Genomic DNA, 24,564 nt, shown 5'->3' with positions numbered 1-24,564 from the left:
CAGAAAAACAAACAAACAACAAATCTCTAATTGAAAAACAGTTGCACATTTTTATCTGTATAATACAGATTTGATTTTCAAACTTGCCCGTGTATAAGATGAAAAGATTAGAACTGTGCAGAGACTAAAATGTCGATCGACCTTGGTCATCAAGGAATGGTACGCTTATATATAGGTCCTCCTATATTTTTTTTTATTTTGATGTTAAAATTTCTTTAACTTTCTACTATAAATATATATTGCAAATTCAGTGGGTGAAAGCAGTAAAATCAAATTTTAAATGCATGATTTTTTGAGTTAATGCTTAAACACACACACACACACACACACAGACACACACACTCTCACACACATATATATATACAAGCAAAGGGCTTTTCCATTCTCTCAGCCACTACCCTTTTCCCAGCATTATTTTTAGTGCTATGGTTTGTCTGCATTTTCCCTCACGAAAATATCAGTTTCCCTGAGCCAGGATGGCCACCATGCGAACTTCCTTATTTGTTGCCAGCTGATGCAGAGTGCTTCTCCACGGCAGGGGTGGAGGATCACTCAACCTCAGATTATCTTCTGTTATCCCAGTCCATGCCTATGGAGGAGGTGAAGTCATACCTATTTTGGCTTCCTGCCCATGAGGAGTCTCTCAAAAGACACCCAACTAGAGTTAGTAGTGCAGGCACAATGCCCACATGAAAAATCCTCAGCCATCACTCACGTGACCTGTATGGATGGTAAAAGCGCAGACTGCAAGAGGCATCTTCTCACAGCTAGCAAGGCTGTACAGAAGCAAACCGGGCCAAGTCCCCGGCAGCTGGAGGCTTGGCGAGTATCACAGGCCGCTGATATCCTCCTCTGCATCCATCCTGGTGTTCCAAGGATCCTGGTAAGCCTCAAGTACAGCTGTGGTCAAGCACCTCGTAGAAAGGCCCACATTGACCTCCCCAGCCACAACCTCACGTGGGAGTACACTACTGTTTTCAGAAGAGGTCAACAAACTCACCTGACTTTGCATGTGGCACTAAGACCATGCCACAGAAAGATGGCTGGCCCGGTCCTTAAGAAAGGAGAGGTATAATGTGCTGACATTCATCTGATGAAGTTGTTACTGCAAACTGGAGGGGCCCCAAAAGAGCAGGCCATTTTCTTTCCCTGGCAGTCATTGGCTTCTACCCAGAGAAAGCCAGCATCCATTTCTCTTTTCAAACTTTATTGAAATTGAATGAGTTTACATTTTCTCTATCGGAAAGTATGCTAAAGAGAAATTAATTTTATGTGGGGTTGAAACTTTGGAAAACCGCCTCCTTCTCCAGCATTCTATGCAATAAGCTACACATTTGCTAAAACGTGTATCAAAACCAGATTGTCTAAACCCATCCAGAAACGGTGAACGCCCTCTGAATGCTCCCTCAGTCTTCCAAGCATACAATGAAGTAGCATGGGATATACACATTTTTTTTTCCTTTTACCAAAATAGAGGTGTGCGCTGTGCTTCCAAGAGAAGAAAACTCAAGAGCAAGCCTGAGAGCCAATGCAGCGGACAGCAACAGCGAAGTGCTCAGAGAGTGTGTGGTTGACAACCGCAGCTTTAAGGCGAAGCTTCCTGTCTGCTTCCGGAGGCTGTGCTATGCATCCATGGTACTATTTCTCATTTCTAAGTGACCTGCAGAGTGAAAGGATGGTTATGGCACCAAGCACATCAGTATAACACAGACACATACACCAGCTTTCCATCAACAGGGGGTTAAAGTCAAACATCGGGTACCAACAGAGATGCATTAGATCCATGCAGATGTAAAAGAATTTCTACGGAACATTTCTGAAATACCTGAAAATGAATTATATTTCTCAACTGACAGCAGTATGTGATCTCACGCTGGCTCCTTATTCGGGCAAGTGAAACAAAGAATGCTATGTGAGTAATAGATTAGATAAAAGTAGCAATGTTTTAGATTCTGAAGTTAATAATTGGTTACTTAAGAGAATGAGAGAATGACTTTGCTTTTGGGATCTACAAAGTAAAATACACAGGGTAAGTTAATAGGTATGTGCAAGTTTTAATAGTTCAGAAAAGATTATCAATATCCATACACACAAACAGAAAGACAGAAGGGAGAAGAGACAAAGAGAGAGGCATAAAGCTGGTGTCACAAAAGCAATGATAGATGGTGAATCTGTGTCCTTTGTACTAAGGCAACATTTCTCTCGGCTTGGAATTATTAAACTTAAAAATCATAAAAGTCAAACTTCTTTGGACTAGCATTACCCAACATCAGTCATTTTCCAGCTCTGTACTGGTAGCGTATTATTTTAAGTTTTGCATATATTGCTTTGGATTTAAGTTTAAATTCTCCTTCCTCTGTTTGGCTTCCTTCCACAATGCCGTGGGTTCTCTGGGAATGGGAAGAGAAGGAACAGGTGTCTTTCTGCTTGGTATGGTCTTGGTGAGTCTCTGAGCTTTTATACATACATTAACTCATTTAGGTCTTGAAATAACCCGGTGAGATCATAATATACTTTCTTTTATAGCAAAGAAAGTAAGGAACAGAGAGATTAGCTTTCCCGGGAAATGTTGCTCATGTCCATTTTGATTAAAACAAGCTACCAATGCAATAAAAAGAAATCCTTAGAAGTTTCCCAGAATAGCTGGGAGTTGTAAAAACAGTTTTCACCTTTCTTTTAGTTTATGAAGAAATTTAGTGGCTGGAAATGAAAATAAAATGATGAAGAAAGAATTGTTTTACACTGAGGTTTAAAAAGTGGGTCTTTTTTTTCAGCTCAAAGATACAACATTATATCCATAAGTTATAAGAGAAAACAGTGAATACCAAATATGTAAGATTAAAAAAAAAATTCCTCAAAAAAAAGCCGGGCAGTGGTGGCGCACACCTTTAAATCTAGCACTAGGGAGGCAGAGCCAGGCGGATCTCTATGAGTTCGAGGCCAGCCTGGGCTACCAAGTGAGCTCCAGGAAAGGCGCAAAGCTACACAGGGAAACCCTGTCTCGAGAAAAGATAAAATCATATTTTCTATATTTTATGAAACATTTACTTATTTAATTATAACAAGAATTGTAACAAACCACTGTTACATATGCATATATATATGAAGCAAATATTGGAATATCATAAGACATGTTAACAGTTGTTAGTTATAAATCATGGGAAAGGAATGTAGGCATGAAATGGTTAAACAGTCTGTTCAGAACCATACAGCTGATAAGTAATGGCTCTATATTCACATCCAGAACCTCGAAATACCAGAACATCCAGAAACTCCAAATACTCAACGTTCATCACAGCATAGACAAAGTCATCCCACAACACTCATGTTTAGACAGACTCTGTTCTTGAGCTGTGTGTATGAGCACCGACATTCATTACAATATAGACAAAGTCATCCTACAAACAACACCCATGTTTAGACATACTCTGTTCTTGAGCTCTGTGTGTACGAGCACCTTTTCCGGGATTCCCATTTGGTACCAGTGCTCTCTTTGTATTGCTGCTGGAGGTTTTTTTAGCCATTGCTCCTCTCCTCAACTTGACACCTGCAGACATGGAGAGTACCCACGTCAGAGTATAAGCCTGTAGAAAAATGTGTCCACCACCGTCTTAGATCTTGCCTTTTTGGATTGCATTGTCCCGCCCCCCCCCCGCCCCCCCCAAAGGATCTAAGAAATAAACCTTTCTGGTTAGGATAATGTAGGAGAGGGGAACTCAAGTTCTGAAGGGACTTTTTGTTTTTTTTTTTAATCTCACCAGATAGAAATCTAATCAGTGTCATCATTTAACCTCACTCCGTGGGCCTGCCCCCTACTTAACTCTCTCTACTGCCGGAAGGAAGGAGGCAAACTTACTCTGTCTGCGGTTGCACTCGGCTGCGTTGGGTGCTGTCAACATGGCAAATGGGTGCAGAGAGCGGCGGGGTAACAGAGCCCGGGAGACCTGAAAGAAGACAGTTCTGTCTCACAGCCGTGTGAGCTTCATCTGGGGAGCACCTGCTACTTACAGCACCCCGAGTCCTGGTGAACCGTGTCGCCGAGGCACCTGAAAGGAGGGTGACCACGGTCTTTGTCTACAGCCTCTGCCCTGTGCTTGTTCCCGTAACACAGAAGTCCCGTTTGCACCGGACATTCCTCATGGTTCCCTCTCCGGGCGAGACTCCCTTTTCTGCCCCAGGGTCCCGCCTTTCCTTTGCTGTGGTGCTCAAGTATTATTTCCTTGTCTGAGTGAGGACCTTGCCCTGACATCATGCCCTCATCTGCTGCCTCCCGCCCCCACAAACCGATACACAGTATAGGCTGGACACTGCTACTTATGCCCCTGGAATGTTTTTAGCGTGCTCTTAACTTTATTAGTAATCTTTAAAAAATATATATATATATAAAATTACATAACTTCCTCCATTCTCTCTTCTCCCCAACTCCTCCCATGCCCTTCCATCTCTAACTGGTGGCCTAATTTATTATTGTCACGTGTATATAAATGCATAAATATACCAATGCAACCTGATGGGTCCATTTAGTGAGGCTGTGTGTATATGATCCAGGACTGACTACTTTGTATTAGATAACCAATCAAGAGATTCGGCCTGGGGGAGGCTTATTTCCCCCTGGAATGTTTTAAGACACCAGAACAACAGAGTCTGATGTACATTTTTAAGATCATCTGGGGGCTCAGTGGAAGAATGCTCGTCTGCCATGCAAAGGCCCTTGATTCACTCTCAGCAAAGAAAAAAAAAATAAATCGAACAAAAAGATCCCCTTGGCTTCTTTGTGAGGAATACATGGGAAGGTGGAAGCAGAGAGGCCATTTAATTTCAGAGCCTTGGAGCGAACCTAACAAATAATAGCCCCTCCCCCAAGTTCTTAAGTAGCCGAATAACTACGGTTTTAGTCGAGGCACTGGCAGTTAACAACATGGATGTTATTTCCAAATTGGCCGTGTTTGAATGTGAGCTGCATTGTTATAGCATATGTGGCCTTGCAGCAGGACACGTGGGATGGTAAGGCTACCTTTACATCCTGTATCATGTGTGGAACGATCTTTGTACACTGCAAATACACCTTGCTCTCATTGTGATGTGTTTTGAACGTCAGCTTCACACCTGGGAGGGGGAATCTCAATCAGCAATTGTTTAGATTAGGTTGGCCTGTGGGTACGGCCATGGGGTGTTATTCTCCTGGCATTAATAGAGGTGGGAAGATCCTCCCCCATTGTGGGTGGCACTATTCCCTAGCGGGGGACAGTGGATTGTGTTAACAGTGAAGAAGCAAGTCAAACACTAGCGAGCATGCACCGACTCACTGCGCTCTGCCTTGACTGTGGATGTACTGTGTGACCTTCGAGCGCTCCAAGTTCCTGCCCCCTTGACCTCCCCACCGTGATGGACTAGACCCTGGAACTGTGAGTCACACGAACCCTTTATCCTTCAAAGTGTCAGGTTCTTTAGGATGGCATCAGGAAACAAACTGAAATGCCTGTTTAGGAAGGTGACCTTACGGCACAAGAGCTATGGGAAAAGAGGCTTTAGGTCAGAATGGGTGGCTACGGCTGCTGTGTGCCAGGCATAAGGAAAGGGAAGCTGGCTCATGTGCCATCCTTGATAAAAACAAAACCAAAAAAGCAGGTTATTTATTGGGCTCCGGCGTTCTTGCCTGAGGAGGAGGTAAACCTGAGATTTGCAGAGGTCACTGCCAACCTGTCTATCTGATGGTGTTTCCCGAGTCCTGACACTCTATGACTCACACCAGCCATTCACTTAGCTTCCTGTGTGGTTTATATGAAGGATTATTATACAAGCGGGGTGACGCTTGGATCCTAATCTGGAGTTAATGGTGTTTTCTCTAACTCTGGACCTGTTTTCATCATCTCCGTGTTAAAGGATTGTATTAGTCACATCTTAGCCCAGGAGCCTGGTAAACGCCACAGCACAGTCAGCAGAAGTTTCTTCGAGATGAGGATGTGTTAAGGCATGCAGGAACTGATCCAAAGAAGGCATGGGGAGACACAAGGGAGGAGGTAAGGGTCATGTCTTTATCTCCCGCCAATCAAACTGAAGTGGTAATTTATTAAATTATCGCTATGGCAACAGTAAAGGGGAGGAGGAGTGGGGGGAGGGGGGCAAAAAGGAGGCAAGGGAGAGGTGAAATGATATAAATATATTTTAAATAGATAAATAAAAATATTGTTATGACCTCATCAAGACAGGAAGTGGGGGTGGGTGGGCTCTGACCCTTGGTGTCAAAACAACTGGACAGACTCTTACAGCTATCAGGCTTATCAGAGATGAAACCAGGCATATTGTTTGGAAAGATAGCTCGCACGTGCCCAGGGAGTTCTGAAAATGTAGCTGGGATATTGCAAGAATATATTTTAGAACATTTTAATGTTGGTGAAAAAAACTGACAAATTATTGGGAAAGCCTATGCCTTGGCTGATGCTATCCTATAGTAGTTTTTCCAAAAGTTATGACTCAGTCTTGGGGGGAGGGGGAGGCAGAGGCAGAAATGGGGAGATGGAAAGAGACAGAACAATTCATCAGAAAGATGGACAAACAACCTTAATGTGCACTTTCCCAGAGAGGATATATATATATATTTATAGTTGTTGATTGGTGATTAGAATATGATTTAAAGCCACAGATGACGGAGGCAGGAAGATTACAAGTTCAAAGTCGTCCTTTCCTATGTGGTGAGTTTAAGGTCAGCCTGTGCTACGAGACTTCCTCTCAAACAAACAAACAAACACACATCCATAACAACCGCTACCAACAAAGTCCAGGGTGAATTCCTAATTTACACATTCTCTCTACTTTGGAAATAGCAGTGTAGATAGCATACACTGCTGATAGAACAGTATTGTCCCTTTGGAAAACAACAAGCTTCATGGAAGTGTTGAGCAACCTCATACTCCATAGTTTAGCAAAACTTCCTAGGCACACACCATCCAGGAACTCCGGCTGCTTAACAGAAACACACAGAAGAAACAACTCAGAAGTCTAAACTCCCTCATACTCAGCAAGAGAGATACCATACCTCGATAAACCAATAGGAGAGTGATCAAGGACCTGACACCAGCCTCTGGCTTCCATGTGCATTTGCACACTTGGGCATGCATACACACGCAACTATGCATATACACAGAATGCACACTATACACACACAAACATGCAAAGTAAAATTGAAGGTGTTGTGTGATTGAGGAGGACACATGATGTCGATCTTGGGCCTCCAAAAACAGGTGTGCATACACACACACACACACACACACACACGCTCACAAGACTCAAGATGTGGCTCCGAGACAGAGTGCTTGTCTACGAGGTGCAGGAGGCACAAGGCACTGTCTTCAATCCCAGCACTGCAGAAACATAAACAGAACCCACCACTGTGTGAGATGAAATGCCATGTACTTAAAGTCGCGTAGGTGGTGAAAGCATGATTGGCAGGCGAGAACGGTAAGCTCTGGAGACCCGCACGTCTCACGCACTCCTTAGGCTCGTCTGCTTAGTCATTATACTTTATCATATATGGTGTCAACTGGGACATAATTAACATTGATGGTATACTAAGCCCTCCAGGACCTGGAGTCTGGGTGGACATAACTATTATCAAAGGCATGTTTTTGGATTCCCCGGTTACCCCAATATGTTAATCTCCAGCTTTTGTTGAAAATGTAGGTTCACAGGCGGATCTCTATGAGTTCAAGGCCAGCCTGGTCTGCAGAGAGAGTTCCTGGACAGCCAGGGTGGTTACACAGAGAAACACTGTCTTGGAAGAAAAAGAGAGAGAGAGAGAGAAAGGGAGGGAGGGAGGGAGGGAGGGAGGAAGAAAAGAAAGAAAAAGAAAATGTAGGTTCCTCTGTTTACAACAGGGCCACATCTTCATGTCTGTACAAATTAGTTTGAGGGAAAATCCTTCAAGGAGGTACATGAAGTAAATGAGAGAGGGTAGAGGAAGCTTGGTACCGAGAGAAGCAGCGTTGCTGGCCAGGAGGAGGAGGCTGGTGTCCCCAGCAGGGTGGACTTTGTAGTAAAGGCAGTCCTGTGGAAGGCTCCCCTTGGGCCATCATGTAATTGATACGCAAGGTCCCACTTAATCCTCAGAACAGCCTGGTGTGGTTGGGGACGTGACCCCAGACCTACTTACACATAGAAAACTTGAGGTCAGGGAAAAATAACTTGTGTGAGGCACGCAGCTAGGAAGGGATGGGTCTGGGTCTGGGTCCCGTCTGAGTTTTGATGTTCGAGTGTTGCTTAGGATGGGTTTGAATGCTGGCTCAGATGGGACGATCTTTGGGAAGACAGAGGAATGCTGAGGCCCCGGGGTTCTTTGTTCAGTACCCATCACTTTTGTTCTCTCTGTCTTCCTTCCTTTGTCCTCTTTTCTTCCATCGAAGGAGGCTGAAGAATGTTTTATCTAGTTGCTTTATAGGCTTATGGAAGAGGTATGTTTTTTCTTCAGTTTAATTCAAGTTGGGCATTTTATATTTATCTGGAGACAGTTGTAAATGTCCCACACTTATGGAAAGCCCTTAATAGAACCTTTTCTGGGTCCAGACTCCTCATAAAACAAAACAAAACAAAACAAAAAACCAGAAAACCAAATCCCTTATTAACAAAAAACGCCATTAGGCAGGAGCCTGTGGCTGATAGTGAACAGGACTTGCCTGTTCCGCCTTTCTATCACCAGGGGGAAGCAGAGAGTCCCAGAGAAAGCCACTAGGCGGCGCACAGTCCCACAGTCCCATAAATCCTTTCCAGTTGCCGGAAATTCATCCTAATCTGATTTGTATCCTACTGGGTTTTAAACTCTGGTTTAGAAACTATTTCAGCTGTTGCATAGGAGACATTTTATCCAAAGGAGTCAAAGGTCATTCCGATATCAGCGGTAATTAAAGAACCTTTGACCACACCTACTGTTTTTAAACCACTCTGGCTTCTAATTAAGACCATTACGTTTGAAGTTTTGTTAACCCCCCAAAGACTATTTTAAGGTCGCCCTGCAGTTTAATTTTTGAAATGCTACATTGCCACTGAGAGATCCTGCCGGTTCCCCATCCAAGCTGAAGGAAAGTTCCCTGGGTGGAGTTGAGCCTGAAATTCTGCAAGGGGTAGGTGGGAGCTCCTGGCCGGAGGAGAGGGGCTGCTAATGTTGCTTCCTCAAACCGCAATCATCTGGGGAATTAGTTACCTCAGACAGGCCAAGTTTGCATTGTGTTAATAACACACACATTTGATTAGCTGTTTAATGTTTGGATACTTAGAGCTGTGAGTCTCAGTCAGATGTGATTTTGTCCCTAGGACACATTTGACAGTCAAAAAGCATTTTTAACAGTCACAAATGGAGAGAAGCTTCTTGCCTCTGCTGGCTAGCTAGCTAAATACCTCACTGCACATGGCAGTTCCCAGACCCAACTTCCAACACATACAATACAGAATTGTCCAGCTCGAGATGTTAAGAAATCCTGATACAAAGCTAGGTATGGTGGTATATGCCAGTGCGACAGATACTGAGATGGGGATTGCTTCCAGTTCAGGGCCGACTGGGCTACTCAACAAGGTCAAAGTCAGCCTGGACTACTACACAAGACAGGAAAAGGAAAAGGAAAGGGAAGGGAAGGGAAGGGAAGGGAAGGAAAGAGGAGAGGAAAGGAAAGGAAAGGAAAGGAAAGGAAAGGAAAGGAAAGGAAAGGAAAGGAAAGGAAAGGAAAGGAAAGGAAAGGAAAGGAAAGGAAAGGAAAGGAAAGGAAAGGAAAAATAAACCCGGCATGGTGGCGCACACCTTTAGCCCTAGCACTAGGGAGGCAGAGGCAAGTAGATCTCTGAGTTTGAGACCAGCCTGGTCTACAGAATGAATTCCAAGACAGCCAGGGATACACAGAGAAACCCTGTCTCGGGGGAGGGGGAAAGAAGAGAAAAAAATAAATTAAACCCTGATGTAGAAGAACTAACTTAATTGCCCAGTCTTGAGTTCCAATACCTTAATTCTAGCTATTGTTTTGAGGTTTTTCATGTGCCAAACACTAGCTAGGGCTTCATGGGACTGACTCAATGGCCACAACAACCCCACTTTCTAGCCTTGATTTTGTCAATGGGACAGACAATTGAGCAGCAGGCAACTTCCTTTCATATGTGAATGAATAAATGATCCCAGCCCATGGCCACTAGGCAATGCAGGTTTCTGAGGAAAGTGGTCTTCTGGTGCAATATGACCTGTCTCTCCCACACTGGTCACTTTGTAGCCCATGCACACATCCCCACTTCTCACTGTTGGTCCGATTATGAGGATAATGACTACGTGTCACTGAGCAGAGACTCTTTCACGACTGAATAAATGATGGCATGGACAGGCCCGCCCATGAGCAACATGGCCTCCTGTTTGAGCCCAGCTGCTCAGACACAGACACTTGCAAACCCTGACAGATAACCCCACCACACCGGAAGGTCACAGCGCTGTCCCCTTCAGAATGAAGCATGGGAATGGAAACTTAATCCATCAACCAATGTGGCCGACACCTCGCCAAAGCTAGAGGACGAAGGAGAGAAAGTCCTAAGTGAAAACAGTGAGCAGGGCTCAAGGTTTGGGGCATATTTGGTGAGGGAGGGAGAAGACAGGGCTGTAAAAAAAAAAAAGGCTGCAGGGAACTAGTGTGCTTAGCCAGAACGCCACAAAAGCTGGCTTCTCTTCTATTTAAAAAACCACTCAGTCTCTTAGGAGCACCAGTCAAGGTAAGCCTCAATACAGAATATGAGATTTATAAGAAAAGGTGTTGTGGGATATTTGTCCATTGGGTGAAGATATATTTGATGTGATTGCGGTAATAAAAAAGCTAAATAACCAATAGCTAGGCAAGAGGTATAGGCAGGATTTCAGGGGAGAGAAAGGAAGAGGAGGAGAATCTAGGTACACAGGAGATGCTAAGAGACACGGAGGAAGAAACAGGAGGTGCAAGATGAAAAGAGGTAATGCTACATGATAGAACGCAGATTAATATAAATGGGTTAATTTAAGTTATAAGAGCTAGTTAGGAACAAGCCTAAGCTATAGGCTGAGCTTTCATAATTAATAAGAAGTCTCCGTGTTGTTTTTTTTTGTGAGCTGGTGGCCCAAAGAAAAATCTGCCTACCAAAAGGTACCTTGCCCAACTTGCTCACTGGTGCATCCCTGACATTCAACCAAGAGGAAAAGAAGGAGCAAGTAAGCAGTCCTGTGGTCAGGGAAAGAGCTGTGATGCCTGCAGGGACCCAGGGAACTTGGGACTCAGCACCCATCATGTGCTGAGGTGGGCGCTTGAACTTCTGTGACCCATCGCTTACACAGTATAGTCTGGAGGTACAAGGACAGGGGATAAATAACTGTCCTGTGTCTATGACCATGGCCATGCCCTGACCTCCTTCTGTATCCTTCCAGACTGCCCTGTGTTTGTGACCCATTGTTTACCCACTGTCATCTACAGGCAAGGAAACAGGGTGGGCACCTGTCCTGCAGTTGTGTTCCTGGCCCTGGGTCAGCACCTGACTCCCTCGCAAGTTCAAATGGGAAACATCTGGGACAATGAGACAAAGGACAGTGAGTGGAAGATCAGGGGCAAGCACGCTGGTTCAGCCCCGCCCCCCAAAAGACATTTCCCGTGGTAAAGGGATCATAGCTAGTATTTAAATTCTTACTGAGTACCTACACATTCATAAACAGTGAGAGTGGAACCGGCTTGAAAGTCATTCAGAATACTTTTGTTTCTCAGATGCAGGACCCCATGTAGCCCAGGCTGGCCCGAATTCCCTAGGTAGCCAAGGATGACCTTAAACTCCTGCTCTCCTGCCTCCACCACCTAAGTGCTGGGATTTCAGGTATGTGCCACCACATCCGGCAACAGAGCACTTTTTAAAATAAGGTAATAAAATATAGAGGCCCCAAGAAGGAAAAAGGACCCATGGAGGGCTCTGGAGAGGGAAAAAGCAGAGCTCTCCTGACGTCGCCCAAGAAGCTGGTGAGAGAGGGGCAGGTGGCCGCCATTAGCTGGGTTTTTTAATCTTGAGCAGAAGCCTCATGGACCTGCCCCTCATTCTGGACGGTCGAATGCATCCAACAAACGGCAGAGTGTGGCTTGCTCGGTGCACGTGACTGAGAGCGCGCGCGGGAGAAGTTACAGTGGGCAGAAACAATGAGCTGGACTCCTAGCCCAGTGCTCTCCCCGCTGCCGGACTCAGCCACCCACAAAACTCACCGGCAGTTACTACATGCCGCTCCACGTAAAGGGGGGTGTTTTTACAAGCACGTGTGACTCAAGATGTGGCTGCTCCTGATTTTTACCTTTATTAAAATTAGAATTATTGTCGGGCAGTGGTGGCGCATGCCTTTAATCCCAGCACTCAGGAGGCAGAGGCAGGCGGATCTCTGAGTTCGAGGCCAGCCTGAGCTTCAGAGCCAGTTCCAGGACAGCCAGGGCTGCACAGAGGAACCCTGTCTCCAAAACCAGAAACAATACCATTATTTATTTGTAGGGGATAGACACTTGTGTGCCATAATTGTTCATGTGGAGGTCAGAGGCCAGAGGTCAGAGGTCAGCTTGCAGGAGTGTGTTCTCTCCTTCTACTACACAGATTTTGGAAACTGAACCAGGGGGTTGGGATTGACTGCAGGAGCCTTTATTTGCTGAGCAATCGGAATATCTCAGTTTTTACTTTTGGACCTAAAATCGTTATTTAATCTGATGCCTGAAAATATATCATTGTGAAGGTATATGCTAAATAATCTCATTGAGGGGCTGGGAATGTAGCTCCATGGTGGAGTGGATGCCTAGCATGTAGAAGTCTCCAGGTAGAGTCCCCAGCAACACACACACACACACACACACACACACACACACACACACACACACACAAAGAGCTATGAGCTAAGTGCTGGAAATGTATGTCAGCGGTAGAGCATTTGCTTAGCATATACCCATAAACAGGCCCCAAGTTCAATCCCTAGCATGTATATATGCCTGGTATTAATAGTCCCTTATCACCCTTACCTTGGTAGAATCAGGACTGGCAGAAGAATGAGCCCCGTAGATTCTAAGGACTTCCTCAACTGGGATACTGTTCTGTGAAATAAAAACAATGTGTTGTCATATTGTGGTTTTTTTCTTGATTAAAAAACAGAATTCCTGCCGCTCCAATGAGTCTAATACAGTGCAAAGTAGCACAGCAATTAGATAATAATTTCTAGATGAATGGGTGAACAAGTTTTCTAGACACTAACATCTCTCATCTTTTCTTCTTGTCTCCCACAAATATTTTTTTTGCAATACAGAATGGAAGCCAGTTTTTCTATTATGCAATTAAAATCATAAATTTTACTATTAATAAACCCTAGGCATTTAGAAGCAATATTGAAAACACGTAACTATGCATTAGTATCAAAATGGGCTTAGAAGTCATATAATGAAGCTGGGTGTGGGGGACACACACGCCTTTGATCTGAGCCCTCAGGAGGCAGAGGCAGGTAGAGCTCTGTGAGTTCGAGGCCAGCCTGAGCTACAGAGTCAGTTCCAGGATAGTCGGGGAGGGCTACACAGAGAAACCTTGTCCTAAAAGGGCAAAAAATAAAAATGAAAAATAAAAAAATAAAAGAAAGACGCATGGGATGTCTGCATACACAGCGTTCTTCCCCTCACCATTAAGACTCCAGCGTAAGATGATAAGATCACCGCTTCTCGCTCTTTTCGGTTTGGATACAGAGGTCTGCCATGAAGCGGCGTTTTCCTGAGGGGAAATATGGATAGAGAAGAGTTGGGGGTTGGGGGTGGCGCTTGTGTGTACAGAGGACAGAGAGGCCACCCTCAGATGTCACTCCTCTGGAGCCACCCACCTTGGTTTTTGACTCAGGGTCTCCCACTGGACCTGGGGCTCAGCAAGTAGACTAGGCTGGCGTCTAACACTAGGGGTCCACATCTTTGCCTCTTCGGTGCTGTGGTTATAAATGTATGCCACCATGCCCGGTATTTTACGAGGGTTCTGGGGCTCACACTCCGGTCCCCTTGCTCACATGGTAAGCACTGGCTGAGCCGTCTGTCTTCCAGGCACCTACTACACTTGTTCTTTTTGATACCTGCTAAGGTTGTGATGCTGATCCGTAAGTAGCCAGCAATGGCTGCATATTATCCACTTTTTAAATAGGCTTAATCTGATTGATTTTCTGTCTTTGAAACACCTGCTTTGAATTTTTAATCTTCCAACAAAGTGACAAATTTTTCTTTTTTGTCTGTTTTTTTACTATAGCTGTCACAAGTGCTGACTGGCCCCATGGTGGCTGGTTACAGCCTTGCTAGCAGGTATCCATTCCACCTCCCGTCATCTGCTTGGAGGAACCTGCCTGACTTTACTGTAAGCTTGCACACCTTTAGGGAGGCTGGAAATACCCCTAGATTCTGAGAATGGGTCCGGCCGGTGTGTTCCATGTCCAGACGAGTCAGGAAACAGAGACATTGAGACACATGCCAGGTCTGCTTGTTGTTTGTTTAAATTGGTCCTGGTTTGGACTGAACCTTGTTATGAAGTGAGCTGACCCTAACGGTGTCCATTTGGGAGAAAGAGACTGGAGGTAGGAGCTGGCAGCATTAGGGGAAGTTTAAAAAAATATATCACATTTATTTAGTGTGGTGGTGATGGGGAGAAGACAGAGAAGGAGAGAAGAGAGGGAGAGGGGGAGAGAGATCACATTGTGTGTGTGTGTGTGTGTGTGTGTGTGAGAGAGAGAGAGAGAGAGAGACAGAGAGACAGAGAGACAGAGAGACAGAGAGACAGAGACAGAGAGAGACAGAGAGGGAGAGAGGGAGAGAGAGGAGAGGGGGAGGGATGGGGAGAGGGAGAGGAGAGACAGAAAAGAGAGGGAGAGAGAAGAGAGAGCGAGTGAGCTTGCCTCCCTGTGGAACACCTGTGAAGGTTAGAAGACACTTTGAGGGAACTTGCTCTCTCTTTCCACCCCGTGAGCTCTAGTGGTTGAATTCCGATAGTCAGGCTTGTTGGCAAGCCCACCGAGACATCTCGTCAGTCTGCGCTCAGAATTACTGTGCCTAACAGTCCAGCTCTAGGGGCAATTCAACTCGCCTCCCCCACCTTCTCCCATCCTCTCAATGTCTCGTCTTCCTCCTCCCCCTCTCTCTGGTTCCTTCCCTAAGCTTGTTCAAACCGGATTTTCTGCTTGTTGCTGTTGGTTCCTAACCGTGACCTTGAGCCAGGACCATGGGGTAGAAACAGTGTCTGGACTTTGGAATGAGCTATTCCTCGTGGCCTCTCAATGCCCTGTCTGACCAGCCGAATGCACCTGCTGAGTCACTACACTTGAAGGAAAATGCTGATAACCCTGGGGAGGAAATGATCGGACAGACTCCAGCACTTCACTGCTTACAGGCTCCAGAAACTGTAAGATCGTCCTTGGGAAGCAATTTCAGGCTTTACCTACAGAACGGACTAAGAACAATAGCTTGAAGTCATGCTTCTCAGGAAGAGCTGCCCATGATATATATATATATATATATATATATATGTACTTGACAGAAACCAGTGATTAGAAAGACTGTGTGAGCATACCTATGATGTCCTCAAGCTGCAGCTGAACTGTGTCTTCAGCTTCTGGCTGGAGGAGAAGTTTGCCTTGTGTTTGCACATCAGAGTGCCTCATAAGAAGAGGCCAGATAGGGCTGGAACATCCTCCGTCAACGAGAGTCGTGTTTTACAAGGGAAAACCCGCAAGGGCTGAGGAGCTGTCTCCGTAGGTAAAGTGCTTGTCCTGCGCAATCATGAGGACCTGAGATTGGAGTCCTCCTCATGCCATGTCAAAATCTGGGCATGGTGGCACATCCTATAATCCTAGTGCTGGGGAGATGGCCGTGGGGACAGGAGGCTCCCTGGAGTTTGCTGACCGGCTAGGCTTGCTCATAGCGAGCTCCAGATCCAGTGGGAGCTCTCTCAAAAACTAAGATGAAGAGTGACAGAGGAAGACACTGACATTGACCTCCGACCTCTGCATACACCCACATCCCTACACAGGAGTACCCGTACATGCTTATCTCCCGACCCACATTAAATAAATAGAGAGATTACAAAGAAAAACAGCGAACATATTTCAGCTTACAGTTTCTCCCACTGCAGCCAAGTTAAATCTTCTGAGGGATCTAGCCATTGACAAGCGACACTGGCGGCCAAGTCATAGTGGGCCTGGAAGCAGGAAATAGAGAGCAGAGGGCGTGGGTTCAGATCCCGGCAAAGCACTTCCCCCGGACAATGGCATCACTAAGCCATGTTCCAACTGGGGAGGATTCTTATTTATAAATAGCCTGATGCTCAGCTATTTCAGGATCTTTGGGCATTTACTTTATCTCCCACTAAATAGCCACTTGCTGTGTGTGGTCCAGGAAAGAAAGAACCCTCAACTGGGAATGAGGGAATGTGGCCTCACATTGGGATTGTCAAGGGTTTATTCTTGGGTGAGGATGAGCATTGGGCCTCCCTTGGAGAAAGAAGGCTACAGAGAACATTTTCGAATTCTGTTTGGTGTTAGAAATGCACTCCCAGGGGACAGGGGGGGTGTGGGAATGTGGAGGGAGGTACTGCGGCGCTCACCTGGGGAGATAGAAACAATCCTGGAAGACTTCACTGAGGAGGCATCCTCAGAGCTAGGGCTTGTAGGAAAGGGGGATTTCTGCAGATGGAGAAGGTCATTCCAGGGGGACATTGCATGAACAACGGGCCAGACAGACCTGACTGAGTGACAGGTGGACAGCCTCACACCCAGTACAAAACAGGGTCAATTTTTGTGCTGATGCTTATCACGATGGTGACCCTTCCCCAGGTCATCTGTAAGCTCTTACTTAATAAACATGTTTACCACTTACTATCAATATTTCCTTCTCATCCTTATCTCCAGGAAAGCGAAGGTCGGCCTGGGTTTGGTTAAGGTTCTAAGAATTTCTAAATAATGTAATGATGCCCTCCAGGGACCCGACTAAAGTAAAATGTCGACCTAAATAATAAATAAGGGGTTTGGACCACGGTCATTTGTTGAAACCTCATCTGGAGTCTGATATCTGGATGAGTCACCATGGTCATGCTCATTAGAAATATAAGCACCCAGCCCTACCCACAACCTCCAGAATCAAAATAGCTCTGTAATAATACCTCATTAAAGTTTGAGAAGTACAGCTCTGGTCGGATTAACTTCCTGTGTGGTGTGTTTAACTATAAACCCTGGCTTTACACAGAGGGAAACTGAGGAAAAGAGACACATCCCTCTTAGCGCAAAGATAGCTCGTGGGCAGGGGGTAAACTGAGTTTACTGATTTCTTTGGGATTAAATCTTTCTATAGTTTCTTCTCTAACTTCGGTGGAGAGAGCTAGGAGAGCTTCACAGGAGTCCGGACTCAGTACAAGTAACGGAAAGGATTCTAGGGTCATGTATCACTTTGTCTTTACTGCACTAATGCAAAATGATGACAGGTGATTAGAGTTGAGAACTGCGCGCTATTGCTAATTTTGTCGAGGTCTTTAACATTGTGGGTTAACGTTTTAGCTTGTAGTCATTTGTTTTTTAATCTTTTCTCACCTATGTTCATTTTCATAGTCTCTTTCTGCTTTCTACTTAGTGGATGAAGACGATCACAGAGACAACCTCAGGATGAGGAAAACTTAAGGACGAGGATGGGGTGCCTGTGTGCATGCGGATGTGAGTGTGTGAGTATGTGTGTGTGTGTGTGTGTGTGTGTGTGTGTGTGTGTGGTGTGTCACATGTACATTTGATCCCTGTCCTGTCCCCTTATTACATACAGAAGGCAATGGGAGTTGTACCAGCATGACATTCTTTACCATCTCATCTAGAAAGGTGAGGTGGCCTCTTCCTTTTGGATCAAATTCATTTTCCCGAAGTCTGATGCCAATGTACTCTCCCCTTAAAAGCAAGAGAGCAGCATTGAACTATGGGGAACAATATAGGGTTCCGTCATCAGAAAGAGGCTTTTTTCCCTCAATCCCTCCCCCCACCCTGACAAAAATGTCACAGAAGTCATTGATTGATGGTTTAGTAGCTGCTAATATTCAATTTTGGCTTGCATAGTGATCTCCAAAGGCTACTGGTTTGAAACATCTAATCACAATGAACTTAAAATACATTTATCTTAATATTAAATTCATTGTTGGAAAGCAGGAAAAATGCAAAATGTCAACACACAGAATTTTTTTTTTTTGTAAGAGGAGGGCTAAGCTCCACTGTAAAAAAATAAAGATTTTCTGCCCGGCATGGTATTACATGCCTTTAATCCCAGCAGGATATAGAAACAGACATACCTCCTATGGGTGTTTATACTCAAAGAGAGGCTATAACATAAAAGAATGTTTTTAAAAATATTTCCTCACTTGACTCAGTCTGGGAGGAAGGGACTGGACCTGCCTGGACTGAGTCTACCAGGTTGATCGCAGTCCTCGGGGGACGATTTGCCCTGGAGGAGGTGGGAATGGGGGGTAGGCTGGGGGTAAGGGGAGGGTGTGGGAGGGGGGAGAATAGGGGAACCCGTGGCTGATATGTAGAACTGAATGGTATTGTAAAATAAAATAAAATAAAATAAAATAAAATAAAATAAAATAAAATAAAAATATTTCCCACAGAACACGCTAGTATTGGACATTCTGCCTGGAGTTAGCATGGCCAGCAAGGAAATATCTATCTATCTATCTATCTATCTATCTATCTATCTATCTATCTATCTATCTATGTATCTATCTATCTATGTATCTATCTATCTATGTATCTATCTATCTATGTATCTATCTATCTATGTATCTATCTATCTATGTATCTATCTATCTATGTATCTATCTATCTATGTATTTATTTATTTATCTGAGACAGGGTCCCTGTGTAATCATGGCTGTGCCAGAACTCTGTAGAGAAAGCCAGCCTTGAACTCAGAGATCCACTTGCCTCTGCCTCCGAACTCAGAGATCCACTTGCCTCTGCCTCCCATAGTGCTAGGATTAAAGGCGTGCACCACCACACCTGTCAGAGGTGGCATTCTTTTTTTTTTTTTTTTTTTTTTTGGTTTTCCGAGACAGGGTTTCTCTGTGTAGCTTTGCGCCTTTCCTGGAGCTCACTTGGTAGCCCAGGCTGGCCTCGAACTCACAGAGATCCGCCTGGCTCTGCCTCCCGAGTGCTAGGATTAAAGGCGTGCACCACCACACCTGTCAGAGGTGGCCGCCCGGCTCAGAGGTGGCATTCTTAACTACCGTTTGTTTTTTCTTGTTATATTGGCTTCCAAACACGTATGTGTAAACACGAGTGAATTCCACCCATGCTTATTCCAGCATCTCTTAAAAGTTTAGTAGAAGACAATCATCTTTACAGGCAGACAGATGACATTTGATGGAATCTATGATAAACTCTTTGATGAAAAAAGAAACTTATTAGTGTTGTGCCAACAATACATACAAAATAAAATATGACTTCTCGTTGTATGATCTGTGATTTTTTTTAATCAACGTTTTTGAAGTACCAGGTTGAAGAAAGACTGAATGGGATGGGGGAAATGTATGGGAAACTTGATCTTTATCAGTCAAGAAAGTTCAGAAGTCAAGAAAAAGAAGATGGGTGATTTGGTTGTTAAGCTTGGCAACAGAAGTGTCAGAGACCCTGGTTTGAATGCTGGGCCCTAGGGCACATCTAAGCATCTATAGCTTTTGCCAGCAAGTGCTCCCGCTTTCAGTGGTGCATCCTGTCCCCCTAGGCTTTGGGGGTGCCTTGCTCAGGCATGCTGTTGCAGAAGCATTTTCCCAAGAGACTCTGCTTCCTGCCCTGCACCACATTTGCCCGCCTGGTAGAGATAGAGGCCAGAGCATCTACCGGCTTTCTCCCACAGAGCAGAGAGATCCCTCCTTAGCTTTTTGTCCACCTGCCAATATCCAGACCATCTGTGACAGCGTTTCAAACGTGATGGTCAGAAACGAAAGTTATTTCAGCGATACTCACAGCAGCCTTTTCACCTCCTGCTTTACAAGCCTCTTTTCCATGACGGGAGGCCGGGGCTGAGCGGGTACCGGTAGCTTGCGCTCCACCTGATAGGCTTTAGGAAGAGCAATTTCTGCAAAGCCTAGAAACTACAGCAGCAAATCAGAGAGAATATGAATTAGGGATGCTGTTGCTACAAATACCAGTCATGGAATCCGAGGCTGTGGAAGGGATCCGAGAGCATCCAGAATTCAGGCCTTCTCCTATCCAGCAAGTGCCAAGTCAGAAAGTGACCTGGAGGCTAGCCCTGGACCTTGTGCCCATCTGACAGCTTATTCCTTAAGTTCTAATTCGAAGAAATACATTTATTAAGTCACTTAATTTGTGTGTGCCTGTGAGTGCAGGTGCCCATGTGCCACGGCACAAGGGTGGAGGTCAGAGCGTAACGCTCAGGAATTGGTTCTCTTGTGATGTCACCCAGGGAGGGAACTCAGGTCCTCAGACCTGAGGTCAGGTATTTTGCTGAAGTGTGTTTAAGCATTTTGACCTGCTGAGGCATCTTGCTTGCCCTCTTTCAAGTTTTTCTCACATTCACTGACTGCTCATTCTCACACCCATCTAGGTTCTGAGATAGAGATGGTTCAGGTAGCAGCTGAGAAGGTTCTTTGGGCAGAATCACTCATACAGGCTGACTTGTGGTCTGGATATATGGGAAGTGTCCTGTGCACAGTCAACACTGTGACTCTCAGTGTGTTCATGCTGGAGTGACAGCTAGTGGAACCGTCCGTGACTTCCCAGAGCTGTCATCGGCTGTCATTTGACAGTCTACACAATAGTGGGAGATGTGTCTTCAGTGCCTACCTTGACTTTGAACTGGAAGGGTAATGGGATCAAAGGCGCTCTGAAATCACACACACACACACACACACACACACACACACACACACACACACACCCCTCCTGATTTTGTTTCTCTGGAGAAGACAACTGATTATAGATGCAACAAAAACGTCGACAGACTATTTAAATCGTGCGTGTGATTTAAAGTCCCTCCTTTAAAAATAATTGAAGCGATAACTTGCTCTTCCTGCTGCTGCCTCTGCTTCCGCTTGTGGGAAGGAGCACGTGGCTATGAAGAGGTGAAGGAGCCTCGCAGAGAGGATACAGCTATTGCTCTGATCCGGAGAGGACGGGAGAGAATATGCCGCAAGTTAGAAAGGAGGCCTCACGGTCTAGGAGAAGCCAGGATGCCCCAGGATGGGGCACCCCCTCTACAAGTGACTGATGTGACCATGGTCAAGCTGCTTGGCCCTCTGATGTTACAAGAAACAGAAACAAAAAGCAACAAAACAAAACAAACAACCAACAACAAATAAACAAAAAAAACGGGTGTAGTTAACTTCTTGCCAGACTTCACCCTGACATTCTATCATTCCATTATGGCTGAAATGTGTTAGGATTCTTTTAATTCAACAATTTATAAAAGCATAAGCTCATAGGATTTTATTCCTATTTCATTCCTGTGGGGAGCCTGTCCTCACTCCCCCCCCCCCCAGGGTACGCTTGAGCAGGGAGAAATGAGGAATACATAGATGGAAATATTGAGGAAAGAGACAGAAACACGGGACAGCCTTGGGAGAGCCTGGGTCAAAACCCACGGGCCCCTTCTGTCTCTACTAAAAGGCTTTTTAAAGGAAAGCGAAGGGGTGGAGCAAAAACCTCCCCCTGCCAGCACAGCCAAGTGCAGACCATCCCAAATGCCTGGTGACCGTGCATGTGGTCAAGCCATCTTCTAATGCAGCCCTGCTGGGTAAAGCAAGCTCAGATCTCACTAGGAAGCTTTTGTGGGCTCCCACACATTCCTCAATAGAAAGTGGGCTCAATTTCTTGGCAGGAAGTGGGCTCAGTCTCTTAGCAGGAAGTGGGCTCAATACCTTGGCAGAAAGCAGGAGCATTAGCTTTGAAGCCTGCATAATGAAGGTCTTAGCATTTTCTTTAACCAATTCTTGTCTTATAGCTCTGAGCAAGCCCTTTGATTTTCATACTTACGAATTACAGATTCGCGTCTTTTGATTGCTGCCACAGCTTTCTCTTAGCACCCCCATCCCAACATGGTATAATATCTGAAGTGGTATTATTTATATATATATATATATATATATATATATATATATATATATATATATATATATATAAATAAAATTTTAAATATCAACAATACGAGTGCCTACCACCTCTAGATCACTAGGCAGGGGGTCAGGAGACCTTGAAAGAACACCAATTAGCTGTGTCACCTTATGCAAATTAACTTTCTGGTTTTTTTGCCTTTCTTCTTGTCTGGTGAGGTTAACTGGAAATTCTCCTACGGTTGTCAGCCATTTGCATAGACTATTCAGTTAGGCTTGATTTTTGCCGGCCACTCTTTTCTGTCTATAGAGCTCTAAAGGAACCAAGATCATTACCTTGAAATACGCCCAAAAGGGACACTGCTAAGATGCCAGCTGCCTCAAGCTCTAGCTTCTTTATAGACATCAAGTCCCCCCACTCCATGTCACAATCCCCGTAGTTTAAGGAACCCTGGGCACTGTAGACTATCCGCACATTCCAAGCAGATCCCCTCTGCACAATCCTGTCTCAGTGATATATAGATGTCTACTACATTAGACTAGTTGCAGGCTCTTACCAACCTCCTCCCCCGCTCCCCAGAACGTCTCACCAACTGGAGGCTAATTGTGGCCCTTCTGTTCTTCCTGGTACCTGCAGGCCGGCTTGAGCATTGGAAGGCTTGAGCTGCTGCTCAAAGTCATCCTGAACGCAGATGCTTTTGCCTGGTTGCTAGGAAACGGTGACTGGATGAAAATAGTTTTATAAACATCCTCCTGTCTCCTCCCACACACATATGAGGGGGGTGTCGTATATTTGAGACAGATTGTGACCCTGGCCTCTAGTTCACATATCTTTTCACCTGAGTAGGCACAGGTGTACCAGCTAAATGATTAATCAGGAGAGCGAGATGAGAAGAGGAGGCCACTTCCCCAGGTTTTCTTTTTTTTCTCTCTTTCCTTCCTTCCTTCCTTTCTTCCTTCCTTCCTTCCTTCCTCCCTTCCTCACGTCCTTCCTTCCTTCCTTCCTCCCTTCCTCACTTCCTCCCTTGCTTCCTTCCTTCCTTCCTTCCTTCCTCCCTTCTTTATGTCCTTCCTTCCTTCCTCCCTTCCTCACTTTCTCCCTTCCTTCCTCCCTTGCTCACTTCCTCCCTTCCTCCCTTCCTCCCTTCCTCCCTTCCTCCCTTGCTTCCTTGCTTCCTTCCTTGTTTTCTTGCTTGCTTCTTTCCTTTCTTCTTTTCTAAAATAGCATTTGGCTACAGATGGAGGGGTCAGAGGACCTTGCTAGAGAAGTCAGTGGAACTCCATCTCCTTTACACTTAGAGCACCCCAAGAAATCTCTTGGGGGTGATTCTGCTCAATGAGTATGAATACAGAGCAATGAAAATCCTGGGAAACGGCCTCCTGGGAACAAACCATCATGGCTGGTTCGTTTTGGGCCAACTTAACACCAACGAGAGTCATTTGGAAAGAAGGAACCTTTCTTTGGTTCTAGTTGAGGGGTTGCCTTCATCAGATGGCCTGAGGCAAGCGAGTAAGGGCATTTTCTTGATTAATGATTAATGGAGGAGGGTCCAGCTCACTGTGGGCGGTGCCACCCCTGGTCAAGTGGTCCTGGGTTGTCTAAGTAAGTAGGTTGAGCAAGCCATGAGGAGGAAACCAATAAGCAGTATCCCTCATGGTTTCTGCTTCAGTTTTTGCCTCCAGTTTCCAGCCTTGAGCTTCTTTCCCGGCTTCCCTCTATAATGGACTCGAGTCTATAAGATGTGAAAAACCCTTTCCTCCCCAGGATCATTGGTGATCATTATTTTATCACAGCAACAGAAAACCAAACTAGGACCTATTACCACCGCTCTCCTGATGAATTGTACCCCTGATTACACACTCTCCTTGTCCAAGTAGAAGACTTCTCTTTGCTCTTATGATAACATCTAAATGTCTAGTTGGATATTCTGCCCCTAGGCTGGGGACACATTATCAACACTCCTTTCTTTGTGTTTCTGGTACTAAGGATGGAACCTAGGGCCTGTTCATTCTAGGTAAACACTCTACCCATGAGCATTATAGCCACAGACTATAAACACTTCTATTAATCATCGCTTTCCTTTCTCTTGGTTATGTTGCGAAGGAAAAAGATCTTTCCTCAATACCAAATTTCCTGGCTGAGGACTTCCTAATAATAGACTGAGAAATAACAATAAGAGAAAGGCATTAATACAGCTAATATGTTTTATATGACATAAGATATTTCATAATCAAACGAAGACACAAAAGAAACAGGTAGTCTGAGTGTTTACATATTGAGTTTTGGAAGAGTGGACAGTGTTAGCATTTCCGGCATCACCTAGCCAGTCCCAGGGCCCTGCGGCCGCACATGCGCTGTCAGTATTCAGGCAAATGCTTAGTCCAGTGTGCGCATGTGCTGAGTGGCCGTGTAGTCTCTATGCACATGCGCTAAATTCCCTCCTTAAAGGCAAACCC

The 24,564-nt window shown here is 45.1% G+C and overlaps 1 protein-coding gene across 3 annotated transcripts; it reads right to left on the bottom strand.

The window, feature by feature from the left end:
* Window positions 1–188: 188 nt before the first annotated feature.
* On the bottom strand, window positions 189–22,828 carry C13H2orf80 (chromosome 13 C2orf80 homolog). Of its 3 annotated transcripts, XM_037210331.1 has the most exons (10): window positions 22,698–22,828; window positions 20,003–20,130; window positions 17,851–17,932; window positions 16,124–16,206; window positions 13,665–13,752; window positions 13,020–13,091; window positions 3,857–3,944; window positions 3,428–3,547; window positions 1,826–1,880; window positions 189–1,660 (listed from the first exon to the last, which is right to left on the bottom strand). In XM_037210331.1, the coding sequence occupies exons 2-9, from the start codon at window positions 20,041–20,043 to the stop codon at window positions 1,846–1,848; spliced, it is 609 nt and encodes a 202-aa protein (XP_037066226.1). In that variant the 5' UTR covers window positions 20,044–20,130; window positions 22,698–22,828; the 3' UTR covers window positions 189–1,660; window positions 1,826–1,845. The 3 variants fall into 3 exon arrangements, with proteins under 3 accessions (XP_037066226.1, XP_028742539.2, XP_037066227.1); XM_028886706.2 differs by lacking the exon at window positions 1,826–1,880 and having other exon boundaries at window positions 22,698–22,825; XM_037210332.1 differs by lacking the exons at window positions 1,826–1,880; window positions 20,003–20,130 and having other exon boundaries at window positions 22,698–22,821.
* Window positions 22,829–24,564: the final 1,736 nt, after the last annotated feature.

This window comes from Peromyscus leucopus, chromosome 13 (genome assembly GCF_004664715.2).
Source record: "Peromyscus leucopus breed LL Stock chromosome 13, UCI_PerLeu_2.1, whole genome shotgun sequence".
NCBI classification, from domain to species: Eukaryota; Metazoa; Chordata; class Mammalia; order Rodentia; family Cricetidae; genus Peromyscus; species Peromyscus leucopus.
The sequence above is the reverse complement of the archived record's forward strand: the minus strand, read 5'-3'. Positions and strand labels throughout refer to the sequence as shown.